This window comes from Pagrus pagrus (assembly GCF_965226575.1).
Source record: "Pagrus pagrus genome assembly, chromosome: 4".
Classification (NCBI taxonomy): Eukaryota; Metazoa; Chordata; class Actinopteri; order Spariformes; family Sparidae; genus Pagrus; species Pagrus pagrus.
The window spans coordinates 23,037,634-23,053,379 of NC_140188.1; the positions used below are offsets into that span (position 1 = coordinate 23,037,634).

Below are 15,746 nucleotides of genomic sequence, written 5' to 3' on the forward strand. Positions count from 1 at the left end.
ACCTCCTATGTCAGTGTTGCTTTACGAATACTATAGCATATTGGATTATCAAAAATTGTGAAGTGCATTCGTGTGTGTTGTCATGTAGGCTATAGACTGATTGTCTTGGCTTGCATCCATGAAATCTTGTAATGTTATAGGCCTACTGCATATTGAGAACATTTAGATTGGTATTTCGCACACTGGGTCAGAGCCATGTTCATGGCCATGAATTCTAACTCGCACAAAACTAAATAAGACAAAAGAATCAATGATTCTGGCCGACTAGACTAACATAGTCAACTAAGCAACCCCTCTCTTCTGTCAGGGGATGGAGAGTGGGGATGCCACCCTCCCCCCTCAAATTGCTCACTGTGCAGCAATTGCTGAATGGAGCAAATGGTCCATAGTAGGTTGATATTAATATTTTAACAAGTTCTATGAACAAATCAGTCGAAAAATACAACTGAAAATAAATATTTTTTTATGCAAAGTGTGCCTGCCGGGCCAGAAAATACAAATCAGAATGTCTGTTGAATCGACACATCAAGTTGAAATATTTGGCCAGTATTGGGAAATATCTGTGAATGAATCCTTAACAATGGGTGAGATCAGTAGACAGACTTGTACTGAATTGTAGGAGATCTGCAGCAAATGTGAACTAGTTCATTTTTTGGACTGTGAACTTCAAAATTCACTTCAGCTGTGAACAATGAAAGTGAACTCGTTGTAATCTGCACGAACTTTGAGCTAGCTCCTGTGAAGTGTGAACATGTGTCCTTGTTTCCTTCCACTGAGCTGAAGTAGCGTCTCAGCATGGCTATTAATCATTCATATCTTTTCCCTGAACATTGTACATTTTCCTGTAATATTAATGATTCTGCTTATTTATTCTCACTGATAGACAGAAGTGCAACATACACACAAACTCAAACATCATTTTTATTCTCCAAATATACAGAGCAAAAGCATCATAGATTCACAGACCAGTACAGTTAAAATACAACCATTTTTCTTTTTTTTCTTAGATACAGAGGGCCACTGCCTGAAAATAGTGGTTTACCCAGTAGAATTTACATGTTGTTTTTTCATTACAATTATGCTTATGGTTCACTATTTATACAAACTCTTGAAATGACCTTTCTAAGTTAAGTACTTTTTTAGACCTGGGTCATGCAGTATTTGCAAACCAGTTCGCCTCATTTGGAGTCGGGAACAATTCAACCAATCACAGAGAGGCGTACTCATTTGACTTACAAATGCTGTCCTGTGATTCTTTCAATTAGCTGTGACCTATCTGGATTCAGTGCGGTTTGGTTTGCAACGTACAGTGTTGCAAACCAAACTGCACTGAATCCCGGTGTGCCCTGTGGGCTAAAGCGAACCCCGAGGACTATTTGCAAACACCATTTAGCCCAGGCCCTTTTCCTTGTAGTTGTTTGTTATTAAAGTACTAACAAGGTATTGATTGGTAGAAAAGAAAAGTGAGAGAGAAAGAGATAAACAGTGATAGAGAGCATTTACACAGTAAAGAAAGGGCTTTTTTTTAATGATCAATTCAATGCTTCAAATGGCACCGTCCTTAATGTGTTCCACTGTGGACAGCAACACCTATCGTACAATGAGGGAGACTTCAAAAAGCCTTATGTAAACCACCCTTTGCAGGCATAGGCTAGATATTGGCAGTACTAATGTTCAGCACTTCTCTATGCATTTTTTTCCAGTTTATTCAGACCAAGCAAAAAGTTTTGTGCGGTAAACAAATATAATATAGCCAGTGGGCAGAGGAGCCTTTAGAAACCGATCTGATGTTTATAACCTCTGTCTCTTACCCCAGAAATGTCCGGTTTGCTACAGGCTAGTCTTTAGCATCTCTGAATAATAGACTGCCCCGCATCCTCCCGCCATGAAAGGCTTGCTTTGTTTTATGAGGGAAAAGGGCAGCAACCCCTTGTAATTGTTCTGGGTCTTTGTGTTTATTCATCTGTTATGCCCTGGCATCTGTGCGCCGCTCATAGCCAGGCAAACAGGCGCCGCCAGCACCAGCCGGAGAGGCGTTCGCAGGTGAGTAGGGCAGACTTTGTCCCCACACGGGCTTTGATTCCCAAAGACTGACATGGCACTCGCATCCTGTGGTGCTCTCATGCCCACTCTGGCTGCTGCCATGGGTGTATGGGACAGAAGGCTGGCCTATCAAATATTTATCTGTTTGCTGTGCAGTGTGCAGATTCTCTGGACTGGGAAAATGCATTATGTTTGGATCGGCTGCATCAGATAAGTAAAACTGGACCCTTTGGACGGGAAAGCAAATTTGTTTTGTTTTTAGGGAGAGACAGGCTGCAAGTCTGCGTTATGATAAGTTTTGAATAGTGAGCACTTTTGACACTGTGGATGTAAAATGATGCATAATATATGCAAATAATAACATAAATGAAAACTGTATCTTGCCCTATGCAAACTAGATCACACTGTAATTGACTGTGGCTGATATCAGGGCAAGAATGTCCTCCTGCACTCATAAATGTTGAGAGAAATAAAAAATGGAGCAGGCTTACTTGACAGTCATCATGGTGCCAAATGCAATATATTGCTGGGCATCTGGGCATCTCTCAGAAGGGCTGAAGGTATAATAACCTCTTACTGCATCGCACTTCAAAGCTGCACCAGCTAAGCTCGGCTTCTCATCCTATAGCCTCCTGTGTGCTCGGTGTACGGAGTCTGAGTCTTCCCCATGAGATCTGGGGGAAGAGAAACTGCTCACACAAGCCTTTCATGTAATTTGCGAGGGACAAGTAAGGTTGATGAAATTTTTTGGAAGGGAAACAAAGAGAAAATGATTGTCTGTCGTGCAGTTTTTGATGCCATGTGGATTTGTTGAGCTCTAATATAATGAAATCTGACTGAGAAAGAAAGAAAAGCCAGGAAAAAAATTATATACAGAGAAAGACAGAATTAGAGATTTATATACAGTCTGCTAAGTGCCAAGCTGGATTATCAGCGTTGAAACAGAGCTTTTTGTCTTAAGCTGTACAATGGGCGCCAATCCATTTGTAAAATTAGAGTCCAAACCACTGCCACTCAAGTGGAAAACCCCATTCAACTGCTTTGAATATAATCATATGTAAAGTGCTTACAACAACAACAACTTGCTTTTGTTGGAAGTGCCGCGCGTGGCTTTTTCATGGTTTTAGAAGCAGATTTCATAGTTTGAGGCTCACTTCATCCCAGCTGACAGCTGCACTATGAAAAAACTACATAATTAGATAAGATTTATCGTAACCTAATATACTTTCTGTCAAGTTTTTGTTTGATTCGACAGAAAACAGAAGTGACACTGACAGTGCGGGCCACTGTTTTAGGATTGTTTCACAACAGCAAGCTGTTATTTTCCAGGAACTCGTCTTTACCCTTCAAAGATCTGATCGAATAACAAACAAGCTGATTCTATAAAGTACGGCTGGAACAAACCTTGAAATACAAAGGGTATATGAGGCTTTTGATGGCTTAAATCAAATGTGATGCAATGTGTGATGTAACCAGGGCTGTTGCAGAAATGATCCGTGTTTCTGTAAAGGGTTGCCCTTCAATCAATAGAGGCCTGCTATAAGGAGACAACACTCTGATCACAGACTGTCATACTTAGAGGTCCGAATTTAACTCGACAAAGGGTGCTAGCGTGGTAGCATCCTGATTAGAAGACATTTTTGCCCACTTGCTGTACAGTATCTGCACTATGCTCAAATCGGCATGAGGTTTCTTAGTTTTTCGGTGCTGCAAAAAAAAAAGCAAAACTCCCCAGTCACCACTTTGTGTTCTGCCACGGAACAAGCACAGCGCATGACTTACGACACTCTTGACAACGAGGCTCACTTTGAAATTTCACATGAAGTATGAGTGTCTGTGTAGCTGCAAGTTAAATCACTACTCTCTGTCTCTACTCTCGGCTAAGAAAAACAAATACAGTGTCAGTGATTAAATAATAAATCCAATTTCATATATGTCACACACAGTGCAGAACGGAACGAAATAAAAACGATGCACTTGAAAAAGAGTCAGTGCGCCACCATCAGCTCCACAGTAGCCAAAAAAAGTGAACAGCGGACAGCAAAAATAAAAACACATTTTTTTCTAAATTTGCTTTTCGTCTCCCTTGATGACCGCCACGATCACAAGTAGGTATGCAGTCAGGATGCACTATGCTCCAGTGTCAACAATGATATTGACAACAGCAATGGGATAACCACACAATAAAGAAGCTCAGCTAAAATATGTTTACATTTCATTGAACAGGTACCCTCAAGTGTATGGCTGATGATCTGCGGCGTTAGCAGGGGAAACTCACAAGCACAACATATGTTGCAGTTTGTGGGCTTTCCTGCGTGCGTGCCTTGGAGCTAGAATTGGTGCTGTAACACCGTGGCGGATCCAGCTCTCCATCAACAGAGGAGCTGATAGCGTATGCCTATCTCGCTTAGTCAAAGTTTGTATTGACACAGTTCAAACATACCCTCAAGGCAAAGTAGATATGGACAAGAAGAGGCGCTCGTGTCTCGTTTAGAGTCCTCCGTGAGGAAAAACAGAGTCAGAAATTAGAAGCTAGAAAAGAAATTACAGTTACATATGTACACTGATATTCTTTATCGCAGAGTGTCACAGTAAAATAATGACTCAGGGATTTAAAATGAGATCTCAGCCCCTCTTTATCTGCCCGGCTCTGTGGCCCAGATACTGCTGCGGGGAGAAAAACAGCCATTCTTTCAAACGTTCGAGACGTCTGTGGGCACATGGAGAAAGTTTTCTTCCACCTACACAGGAGACCAGTTTCAACAAGAAAAGCTTAACATACAGTGTTTGAAGGGAAGGTGGGGGAGGGAGGGGGGAGTTATCGCTTTAACAACTAAAAACCACATGCACATTCATTTTTGTGCTTCAAACTACGAGTGAGCAGCAGGACATTGGCTTGCACTCATTACCGTGCCGTTCGTGCTGAGTTTTTATGAATGACAATCTTCAAAAGGCAAAAAACGGTCTTTGCCATGGGAGCTGATTGTCACACAAAGCCTTGTGGTATTCCTGTCCTCTGCAAACAATCCCACTGGAGAATCCAAGTAGTGAATGTTCAAAGTCCAAGCTTGTGTTGGCAAATAACCTCTCTGTGGCACAATTCTGATTATGGGTTAAAAAAGGAGGCGGTCGATGGGTTAAGCAGGAGGGAAATATAAGGCTTCTTGATCCACTTTTCTGGACATTGAGAAGTCTCAACAAGTCACACAGTGTGTTAAAGCCAATCAGCCCCTGCACCTCCAGGTGTCCAGAGGAAACAGTAACATAGTTACTTTAGGGGCTCCTGGGAGCTGATTCTGTCACAGTTTTACAATCCTGGCTGCTTGTTACACCCCGTTCAAACACCCTCCCTCCCTGGTGGTCAGACGTGGGTCTGCATGCGCTTCTGCAGCGGCCGGGTGAGGTCTGAGTTCTGCGATGAGGACTGGGAGTAGTGGGAAGAGGAGGAGGCTGATGCCTTGCTGTCTTTGTCAAACTGCACGTAGCCGTCCGGCTTACTGTAGCTGCTGACGCTGCTGTCACACTGCGTGTCGATAAAAGAGCTGGAGTCGCTGAGTGAGCCGCGCTGGAACTCCCGCTCGCACAGCTCAATGGAGCTGCTGCCCATGCCCAGCACGAAGCGCTGGCTGTAGTCGTACAGGCGGTTGGGACCTGCTCCCAGAGTGGAGTAGATGTTGGTGAAGGACATGCCCGTCGGTACCCGCTGCTTGCCCAGGGTACCTGTGTTGGTGGGGTTCCTCACCTCGGTGGACTGATTGCCAGCCATGGTGGGCGTGTGGTGCTCTTTAAAGGTGTTGACACTGTAGTAGCCGTTAGTAGGGTCCTATTGAAAACACAGGAAAGACAGATTAGCATTGTTAAATGGTTATGTCAAGGCTTTACCTAATTAAAATAGGAAACAGAAGGGGGTAAAGGAAAAGAAAATCATTCCTTTGTCTGTATGGATTTACGTGAATTCTTCTCAAAGCTTAGGAACCAAGGTCATTCTTCAGGTAATTACCATTCACATTTGTGAATAAATAAGGAAACAGGCTGCAGTGTGCATCATGAGAAAAACAGTGCTTAGTGCTAGGATTTAGTCAGCCCCCATGCTAACCTTTAAAGCATGTTTCTTGCTAATTAAACGGGCCTTGATTATTCATAGTTTGGCATCTAACGTGTCACTGCAAAGTTCACTCACATACCAGCCTTAATTGGACCTAAACGACTCGTAGTGTCTGTGACTTCATGTATGCCCTGAAAAGGCTTCTGAGGGTACAGCCGTGACACTTGTTTGTCTGCTACGCTGCAGGCATCGTGCTGTTGCTAAGGGTCCGGTTAGGGCGTGTGTGTGCGTGCGCGTGTGCTATTTCATGTTTTTCTCGTGTGAATGGATGTGAATGTCAAGCATGGTGAACATGGTGGCAAATCCCAAAAGAAGAATGCTCATAATGGGGAAAATGAGAGCGGCAACCTGAGAGGATCCTCGTTATGCTTGTCATTATCAGACGGCAGACGGGGAGATTGTTTGCGTCTGGCCTTTATCTCTTGTTCAGTCCCCCCTCTGCTCTCACCTCATGCTCGCTGCCATTAACAAGGATCAAAAAATCCGGCCCCCGGAGGGAGCAGGTAAGCAGGCGGACACAACAGAAGCCCACTCGAGGGAGCCAAGGCCAACATTGGTTTGGACAAGAGGCCAAATTAACTTCTGAATTTGTCTCTGGACAGCGTGTACAGACTGAAGTTTATCTGCACGTCCTAATGGATTTGATTTGACAGATAGCGCATTGATGGGAACAAATTGTTGCTTCAAAAGAAAGATAAGTATATTTCAAATTGAGTTTTGAATAATGACATACCAGGCCTGCATCATTGAAAATGGTGAAAGATGCTTCTGAGATAGAATAATCAGCATGTCTTCCTCCCTGTCCAATATGTTCTCCAAAACCCATAATTAACACCTTAAGTAACTTAAATAACAGCTAAAGGGCCAACCGGCTTCAGATTTCTCGCACCACCCTTGATGAGAGTCTAATTAATAAAAATCAGACCTCTAACGAGAGTCATTTTGCCTCCGGACGTGTCCTCGGAAAATCACGTGTAGCAGGAGAGGGATTAATGCTTTTCAGCTATTTTTGGTCCCAGAGTTGAAGACCACCCTCTGCCCCAAAGGCGTTCCTTCCCTCTCTCTCACCACCTCTCACTCTCTCGCATTCGCGCCTCCTTGTCGCCGCTCGTGAGTCGTACCTTAATGTGCTGGTACTCCTTCTCCTCCTCTTGTAACACCTCCAGCTGCTTCAGGACCGACTCCTGCTGGAACTCCCCTCGCTCGACCTGCGCGGAAATCAAGCAGAGCATACTAAGAGTCTGTGTAGCCTCTGAATCGCTTGCACTCAGAATGAAAAAAGACATTTTGAGATGGAAGGATCTCACATTTATCACTCGCGCTTCTATTTTATAATATCAGTCAGACAGCTTCACCTTCACTCAGAGCTGGCAGGGAGCATTAATAATGCATTTATGAATATCTTTTATTTATCTTTACAAAATGCAGATTTGTAAGGTGGGTAAGCTCATTTCCCTGCACTGACATCAAGTGCCGACTGTATGAAGTATTTTTGAAAGAAAATTTAATCCGAAACCGCACACTGCAAATAGCCCAGCCCTGGAGCAAGCCGCATGAAAACCAAAACACTGGTACAGATCCAAAGAGGAAACAGTTCTTTGTATGTCTAGAAGGCATGTAGATACAGAAGTACACCCACTGTAGGATTACCCAGTATGCATCAGCATCTCCATAGTTACAATGTATTGGGGTTTGTTCTGCTCGTTGGGCGAGCCGCATCATATAGGTAAATATAGCCCCTTTGCTTTGACTGCAGCTCAATATCTACATGCCTTTCTGTTCTGCCATTGCTGTGCATGCAAAACAACATAATTCACACAAAATACCCCTTAGAAAATATGTTACAGACAGCTCAAGAAGGACATGCAAAAAAAAAAAAAAAAAAATCCAAAAACAACAACAAGAAGTGGAAAGTAGTATGTTGTGACACTCACACTCACCATCAGCTGTTTCATGGAGGTGTGCTCTTCGTTTTCCCGTGCTGCATTGTGGTCCTTGTGCACAATCTCCACCCGGATGTCGTTTTTCGCCGACACCACTCCTTTCAGATCTGGCAGAAACAGATGAGACACATGCATCTCAATAAGCTGGATAAACAGCATTCTGTATTTGTTGACTTTATCATTTCTCCCCGTGCAGTTTGCAGCATTACAGAATTTAGCTAAAAAGATCCCCGGGTTTGGTCTGTGAGAGCTCCCCCATTCCCCCGAAAACAATACAAAGCATTATTAATCATTTGCTTCCTGCCAACACAAGATTATCTTTTTTTCTGCATACATATGCAATCTCACACAGCCTTTCCACGGTGGCTCATTCTGTTTGGGATAATGCTGATGATACTGTCATATAACAAAGTCTTACTTTCTGTCTTAATTTTGCTTGCAAGTTCTCTCTGGTGAGCACAGATGGAGACGGGCAGTGAGGGCATAACCAGGTGCGCTTCCTCTGTAGTATACAGACAATAGACATGCTGAAGGGACCAGTAGCACAAATCGGGTCTTGGATAGAGACAGCGTCTGACTGTCTCTAACCTGAGTCACTTGGTACATGGGTGGGTGGCAGTGAACATAACGCAGGATGTAAATAGCCTCACAAGCGAATGCAGCCAGACTGAGATTGCATGAAATGAGCCCTTATTACAATCTGGCTATCTGTGCACCACAAAAAGATGTCCATCTCCGTAAGTGATTTTATCTTCCATTAAGTGTGACAGCATGTTCCAGCAATTCACATTGTCACAGACATTTCTTCAAGATGCTGGCCATGTCTTTTTATTCTTTTGCAGACAACCAAAATTGTTTAACCTTAAGAGCAGATTCTTTTCCCCATTACTGTTAATTAAATCAATATCTCCATTTGAGGAGATGGACATTTTATTTGTGTGCTTGGGGGCGAAACAGTACTTTGACATGCATGCTTCAGTGGAAGTAACATGGACGAGGAGACGTACTTCTCTGGGAGCGGGTGCAGCAGAACGCCCCGATGGTGCCCATGAGGACAATGACGGCCACAAAAGCTCCCACGGCGATGCCGATGATCACCGCCACTGGGAGCGATTCTGCGGAGAGCAACGAGGAGAAATGTCATTCCACAATCCGATAGTACAAACATTTCAACTGTGCGGGGCACATGACGGAACGTACACAACAGAGCGCAGCCGTAATGAAGAGGCAACCGTTGTCTTTCAGGCACACACATGCACCGACTCTCCTCATCTCCCCCAACCTTTTCTGTCTCTGCAGCAAACAAGAACTAAGGGAAGATATGCTATATTTTATCCCTCTAAGTGATTCTGACAGTATCCCTCAGGCACAAGGCCATGCAATAAAAACACACAGGCACAATACCACAGAAGGAAACAGCTCTGTACCGTAGGTCCAAATGACAGCAAATTCAAACGAAAACTAATTACAAAACCTTTTCTCATCAGCGAGGGTGAACATTTTTGTACACCAATATTGTCCTACTCATTATCCTATTGTCTAATAACTTTTAATTTACACTCATTTAAGCTGAAAGAAGAATTTCACTGGAGGCTTTTATTTCCATTGAGTGTGGGCATTCGTCTAAGCATAACCACGTCTGCGTGTTTCTGCGTGGATGTTGCATTTGCGACGAGGAAGAGATTAAAACCTGCATCTATATGCTCCCCCGACATTAAAGGTCCTCATTAAAGCACATTTAATGATCTGAGTTACCAGCCCACGTTTATGACCTTCTCGCATTTTAAACAAATGCAAAACAACCAAGTGCTCTGCCTACACCATTAAAGCCTATTTAATGTCTTCATTGATCAATGTCACTTTCACATAAGCAGCTTATAATTTATCGTTTGTGATAAGTGGATGGAAAACACAGCTTCCCCGACGGTAGAGGGGAAAAGGTCGACGGATAAAAAGTATTCATGTTCGAGGCAAAAGAAATGGAGAATGCTTTAAGTTACTCTTCTACATAAAGACAGCAGGAAGCACAGGATGTTTGTATTCAGGACACAGCCTATGTGAAAAGGTTACCACTTCAAATTAAATTATGTTAACCCAGAAAACTAATTTGTCAGGAATGTAATGGTGTCATCACCACAGTTACAGTACTGTACATCAGAATGTAGGCCATGCAATGTAACTCTGTATTAACAAGTTGCAGCTGGAATTGATAAAATGTCAATTTTGAACAAATTATATCTTACAGAATTTAAAACAAATCTCAAATGTTGTTCATGCACATAAAAGTGCTCCATCAAACATTTACCATACACAGATACACTGAAAATTGTGTTAATATAATACATTTATTCAAGATTTGTATTTGTTATTGTGCATCAACTATCAATTATTCATTGGTGGTTTGTTATGAAATCCTGTTGTCCTGCACCCACACAGAAAAGCACATTCATACAGAAACCCAATCACTTTAAAATGTAGGGCCAAGGTCGCAGGGCAGGCACAGCCACAGCCACGGTGATGCACACAGAACACCACTATCTACCGTCTATCACTATGTACTGTAGGAAACTACAGTCATGTGATTTGAAGAAGAGGAAGGTGGAACTTGTCGAACCTTGGCTCCCACCTTGTTCCTTAAGGCGTATGATCTCGGTGTCAGAGCCAAAGCTGTTCCACGCCGTGCAGTTATAGATGGTCTGGAAGTCAGCCGGGACGATGTTACTCATGGTCAGCGTGGAGATTACTCCTTCTTCTGTGGTGACGGTCTCCACGGTGTAGCGGCCGGACGTTCCAGACTCCAACACGGTTTCCTTCCATGACCAGGCCTGAAAAAAGACACAGGGTGAAGAGTTGAATTGTGTGCCAATAAGACATGCTAGCAGTGTAGCTACTGTCCACTGTCATGGCCACTGTCTATAGGTGTAGGCCCACCATTTCATAGTAGACTGTACTCTAATTATGCATTTACAACAAGTTTTGTTGAGGATGATGGAATAATAACGAAACCTTGAAACCTCCACTTGTACAATTTTCTGTGATTTTGAAAAGCTATAGCTGACAATCCTGCTCCTTTGGTAAAGTCTCACAAGCTATCTCAACATGGTCAGCGAACAGAAGAATAGGAACTTGCTAATGATGACCCTAACAACGACTGGACGAGTGACCTATAGTATTCAAGAGCTAACCAAGCCAGCACATATCTGTGCTTCACACTGTGACCCAGTGTTGACCAGTGAATCCACCTTTCAATGAGTGCACGAGTTCACTGGAAGGTGTTTACTGTGAGGGTCATTATGTTATTTCACGTTGATGTTCTCGGATGATTCTCACACTATGGACGTCACCTGTATGTTGCTAATGGTACACATCTCCATGGAGATGCACGATGACCATGAATAGATGAACCTAGGGCTCAATAATAAATGGATAGCTACATGGTATTCTGTTATAAGCTCATTTTGCACGGTACATAACTCAGTGATTCAGAGAGTTATCAGATGGCACTGAGTCAGTAGGAATACACCAACAACGTTATATCTGCTTTGGTTAAAACACTTCAGAACATTATGGGTAAAAATGTTGCAGCTAAAATGTGTTTGTTAACCGGCCATTTGCTGCTGTTCATCTCTGTTTGACAAGCTGCCAGCTGACTGAGATATCGCTGGCATCTGTAGACTGAGCTAATGTCTGATAGATAATTGCAAACTGCGTTTACTCCAGGCAGATCTCTTCTCACCGTGGTGTTTGTAATACTGTGTTTTTTGGATTCTGGCTGTTGGGAGACTGAAAGCAACCATTTGCAGAGCAGTGCTTGCTGTGAACAAGAAGAATATTAGAAGGTAGGGAAAGCAATACTGTGTGTTAGTTGGACTACAGTACATTATTATGATGGCAAAAAGAGCAAGATTCAAAATGTTGTAAAATAAAAATACATGTATTTTTATTGTTTGGATCATTTGAGGTTCTTGCAATTTATAACTGGAATATTAGAAACACATATGTGGCAGTTTTGGGGATTTTGGCGTGGGTTTTTTGGAAAATAAGTGCTTGTCTTATTCGTAAAAGTATATAAATTGGATCTCACCGGGGCAAAATGTATTGTTCTTCACGCAGGACTGATGCAATGCTGGATACACCGCATGCTGGTGTTGGTGGATGTGAGCAGTGCTAAGCATTATTCTTCAAAAACATTGGATAACAATAGCTATTTGCATATACAGGATTTATTTATGCAGTGCTATTATAATGTAACACATGCCATTTAGTGGCTAGTTTTGTTCGAGGCGTCTTAGTGCAGGCTTGTTTTGGGTGACCATGGTGAGAATTACATTATTCGTTCTCTCTGATTTTCAACTAACAAACGACGGAAATACATTAAAGAGCGAGAAAGACAAATTGGTTCCCAGAGGATAAACAACACATTCAACATCAAGCTTGGAATAATGGACAGGTGGCCTAATAGAGTTGTGAAATGCGGTGTTACATTGTTACAAATTTTGCCTTGGCTCAAGTGCTTTCAGTTTACTCTGAAGCGAAAGAACACCGTTAATTGACTTCTACTGTAGGACGCAAAGTGAATAAAGTGAAGAGCTTTCCTTGAAGTTATTCTGAAATCATTTCGTGGAGTGTTTTTAATTGAGGTGGTTGAGAGACCGTAAAGCCCTTTGAGAAAAATGTGTGATTTCTAATCATTGACTTGACATCACCACATCTAAACACAATCCTATGACATGGAGCAAAAGAAAAGAAGATGGCCTGATACTTGACCCTGCAGCCCGGCCTCTACATGCACCAATCCCAAAAGATTCTGGTTATTAATTATGTTGCTTGTTAATGCCAGACATCAGTATAATAAAGACACACATCAGATGACAAAGTATGGCAATTAACTCACACACATTCACACACAAACTAATAATAATCTCAAAGTGAGCTCAGAGAGAAGACTGTTTATATAAGGTCCATAAATCTTAATGGGATCAGTGCTAACAGAGCATAAATGTGTGTTAAATGAGAATCTGAGCATTCAAACTTTCCATGCCCACCTTTTCATAGCAAAACAAATGATGGAGCTAATCCTTTAAAACCCTTCAACTTTTTTTCTTTTTATTTACTTGCCTGTGCTGTCCATATGTAGTTAACAGATCAATAGTTCAGTCAGGCATTTATATTTCAGATATGAAAAAAGATGGAAATAATTTGCATTGTTCAGGTTCCACAGATCCATAAAATACCTCTTCATGCATTACAGCACTGGATGTGTCCTTGCAATAACATAAAAAAAAAGTCAAAGTTGGCACAAAGCTGAAATCAGAAAAAATAAATAGCCCAGATGTACTTACAATGCGGTCTGGGGGAGGCGTACTTCGAATGAAACATTTGATTTGTCCTTTCTCTCCGTGTAAAGCCTGCTGAGTCTGTGTACTGGAGATAGTAGGTGGCCCTGAAAAAGAACAATCATAAAAAAGTTTGAAGATGAGTCACAGAAATTGAAACATGAATTATTAAATTCATTTTCACTTTCAGGTCTTATGACAATTCTGCTCAATCGAGTTTTTGAGGTACATTATATTCTCATTGCTCTCTTGTTCCGAGCAGTAACACCTGAAGTGTTCAGTAATTTGGGACTCCTGGGGAAGATTATATTGCAGTGCAATATGAACATGCCTCATCCCTCGGTACAGTCTACCCAAGGACACGCCAGGACTGAACGAAGGGCTTAAGTGAGGGCCCAGACCTCATTCTGGTTCAAGAAAATTGTTGATTTATGGCTGGCTTGATTTCTCCCATGGAGAAAGACATTGCTGGAGAGTGTTACAGCAGTTCTTCGGAGAGTATTCAGGACTGCAAAGATGTAAAAAAGAAAAATACCACTGCAGGGAGATGAGACACTTGTCCGCTTTATCTCCTCAAATCAATTTGCTTGCAGCGGATTTGATCCCTGAACCAATAGGTTAGCAAACAAGTAAACATCGAGCATCAGCGCTTATACACAATCCAACAGTGACTTGTATGAATTAATAAAACGGAACATCCAAACTCCGTCGAACAAAATGTTTTATCTCAGATTTTCATGCAGCTTTGTATTATTCATCGCTCACATTGTAACTACAAATACATCTTTTATAATCTTTAAAATTTGTTCTGTGAAATTCAGATTTCTCCCGGATGATTCAGCCTGATTCAATGGAATGACTTGATTGGAGTTATAAACTGTGTAAACAGTTCAGTCAACAGGAGCTGCAGGTATGGACTCGGAGCCAGCGTGTGTTAAACCTTGGTCAGGCTACAAGATCTCGTCTGACAAGGGCAGCTCGGCCTAAACGACTGGTCTGCTTGCCATCTGGTCCGGAGGCTGTTCACGCCAGGTGACAGCACTAATATGAAGACAAGATGTCACACATGACCCAATTCTGTCTTTCAAGTCTATTTTCCCTTCGGTCTTGAAGAGCTCACTGTAAGTACAATTCCAGCACAGCAAAAAATACAGAGGTTCACGTGTGTTTTCTATTTAAATAAATGCAAATACAGTACGAGAACAATGCCGTGGATGTGACCCGAACATACTTTTATATTTCATATAGTCATTCCAAGCAGTTAACAAGAGTGGTATGAAGACAGATGGTAATCTTGTAGAATTAAGGTACATGAGAATTTACACTCCGCAATCTGCATATGAATGCAGAATATGTAGGCAAGGGACAACTTTGGTTGAATGCAGAAAGTGTGGAGAGCAAAAGAGGGAAAACGAAATACAACATCTGAACCAATCAGTTACCGTCTGATGCAATTTATCTTTTCATTACCTTGTTTCAAATTACCAAACATACAAATGCAGATATCTGTTTGTAAAGATCAGCCGAAATGACGCAAGCAGTAGAGGAAGACTTTCCCTGGATATGTTGTTTTTATCCGACGGGGATAGAGAATTATTATTATTATTTTCAGCTGGCTGTTTCCATCATCACCGAGAGATGTCAAATTTGGAGCCAACATAATCAATCATGTCTGGAAAAAAAACACGTGGGCCTCAATCAGCAGTTTTCAGTTCGTTCGCAGTGCAGGATGACCACATCCTGGACGATTTGGGTGTTCTTTTGGCGAATCTTTCTTTTAGACCCTCGAGACGCATTGTGGGGATAATTCAATTTAAAATAATACACAAACAAACCGACATGCCCTCTTTCTCTTGATTTCGATTCTTAGATTTAGTTTGGTCCCAAACTGACACACAAAAAAACAAACTCAAGGCTTCCAGTTTTTACAAGGCCCCTTAAAAAGCAGTTAAAATCAAACATTTAGCGCGTCTCTTGTGATGGTTAAGGTTAAGAATGTGGGTTTAAGGGGGTGGCAAGCGAGGCAGCTTCTTGATTAGTGAGACAACTCGCTTCTCCGCCAACTTCCCTCAAACTCCCGCTCTCTGCCATCTCTCTGACGATACATAATTGCAGTTTATTACCTGTCTCTTATTAAAATGAATTAGCATTTTAATGAGACTTTGCCAGATGGCGTCTTGGTATGCTACTGGAGGATGCTGGAAGGCTGCTACTGCTGCAAAATGAATGCTGCAGACAATTTAAGAAAAATGTATTGAAAGCTGTTCCTCTTTTTCCACTGGTTTGCCAACATGGAGCATGCATGTACTTTAGCTCCTA

At 42.1% G+C, this 15,746-nt stretch overlaps 1 protein-coding gene across 11 annotated transcripts in view; it reads right to left on the reverse strand.

The window, feature by feature from the left end:
* Window positions 1–908: 908 nt before the first annotated feature.
* Window positions 909–15,746, reverse strand: part of kirrel3b (kirre like nephrin family adhesion molecule 3b) — a 161,829-nt gene continuing 146,991 nt past the window's right edge. For 2 of the 11 annotated variants that reach the window (XM_084351633.1, XM_084351631.1), the window contains exons 10-16: window positions 13,434–13,534; window positions 10,718–10,916; window positions 9,099–9,206; window positions 8,510–8,593; window positions 8,089–8,198; window positions 7,270–7,356; window positions 909–5,866 (exon numbers count right to left, since the gene is read on the reverse strand). In XM_084351633.1, the coding sequence (XP_084207759.1) occupies window positions 5,405–5,866; window positions 7,270–7,356; window positions 8,089–8,198; window positions 8,510–8,593; window positions 9,099–9,206; window positions 10,718–10,916; window positions 13,434–13,534 (1,151 nt within the window). In that variant the 3' untranslated portion in view covers window positions 909–5,404. Of the gene's footprint in view, window positions 5,867–7,269; window positions 7,357–8,082; window positions 8,199–8,509; window positions 8,594–9,098; window positions 9,207–10,705; window positions 10,917–13,433; window positions 13,535–15,746 lie in introns of all 11 variants that reach the window. The other 9 variants (XM_084351630.1, XM_084351628.1, XM_084351629.1 and 6 more) reach the window with 6 other exon arrangements.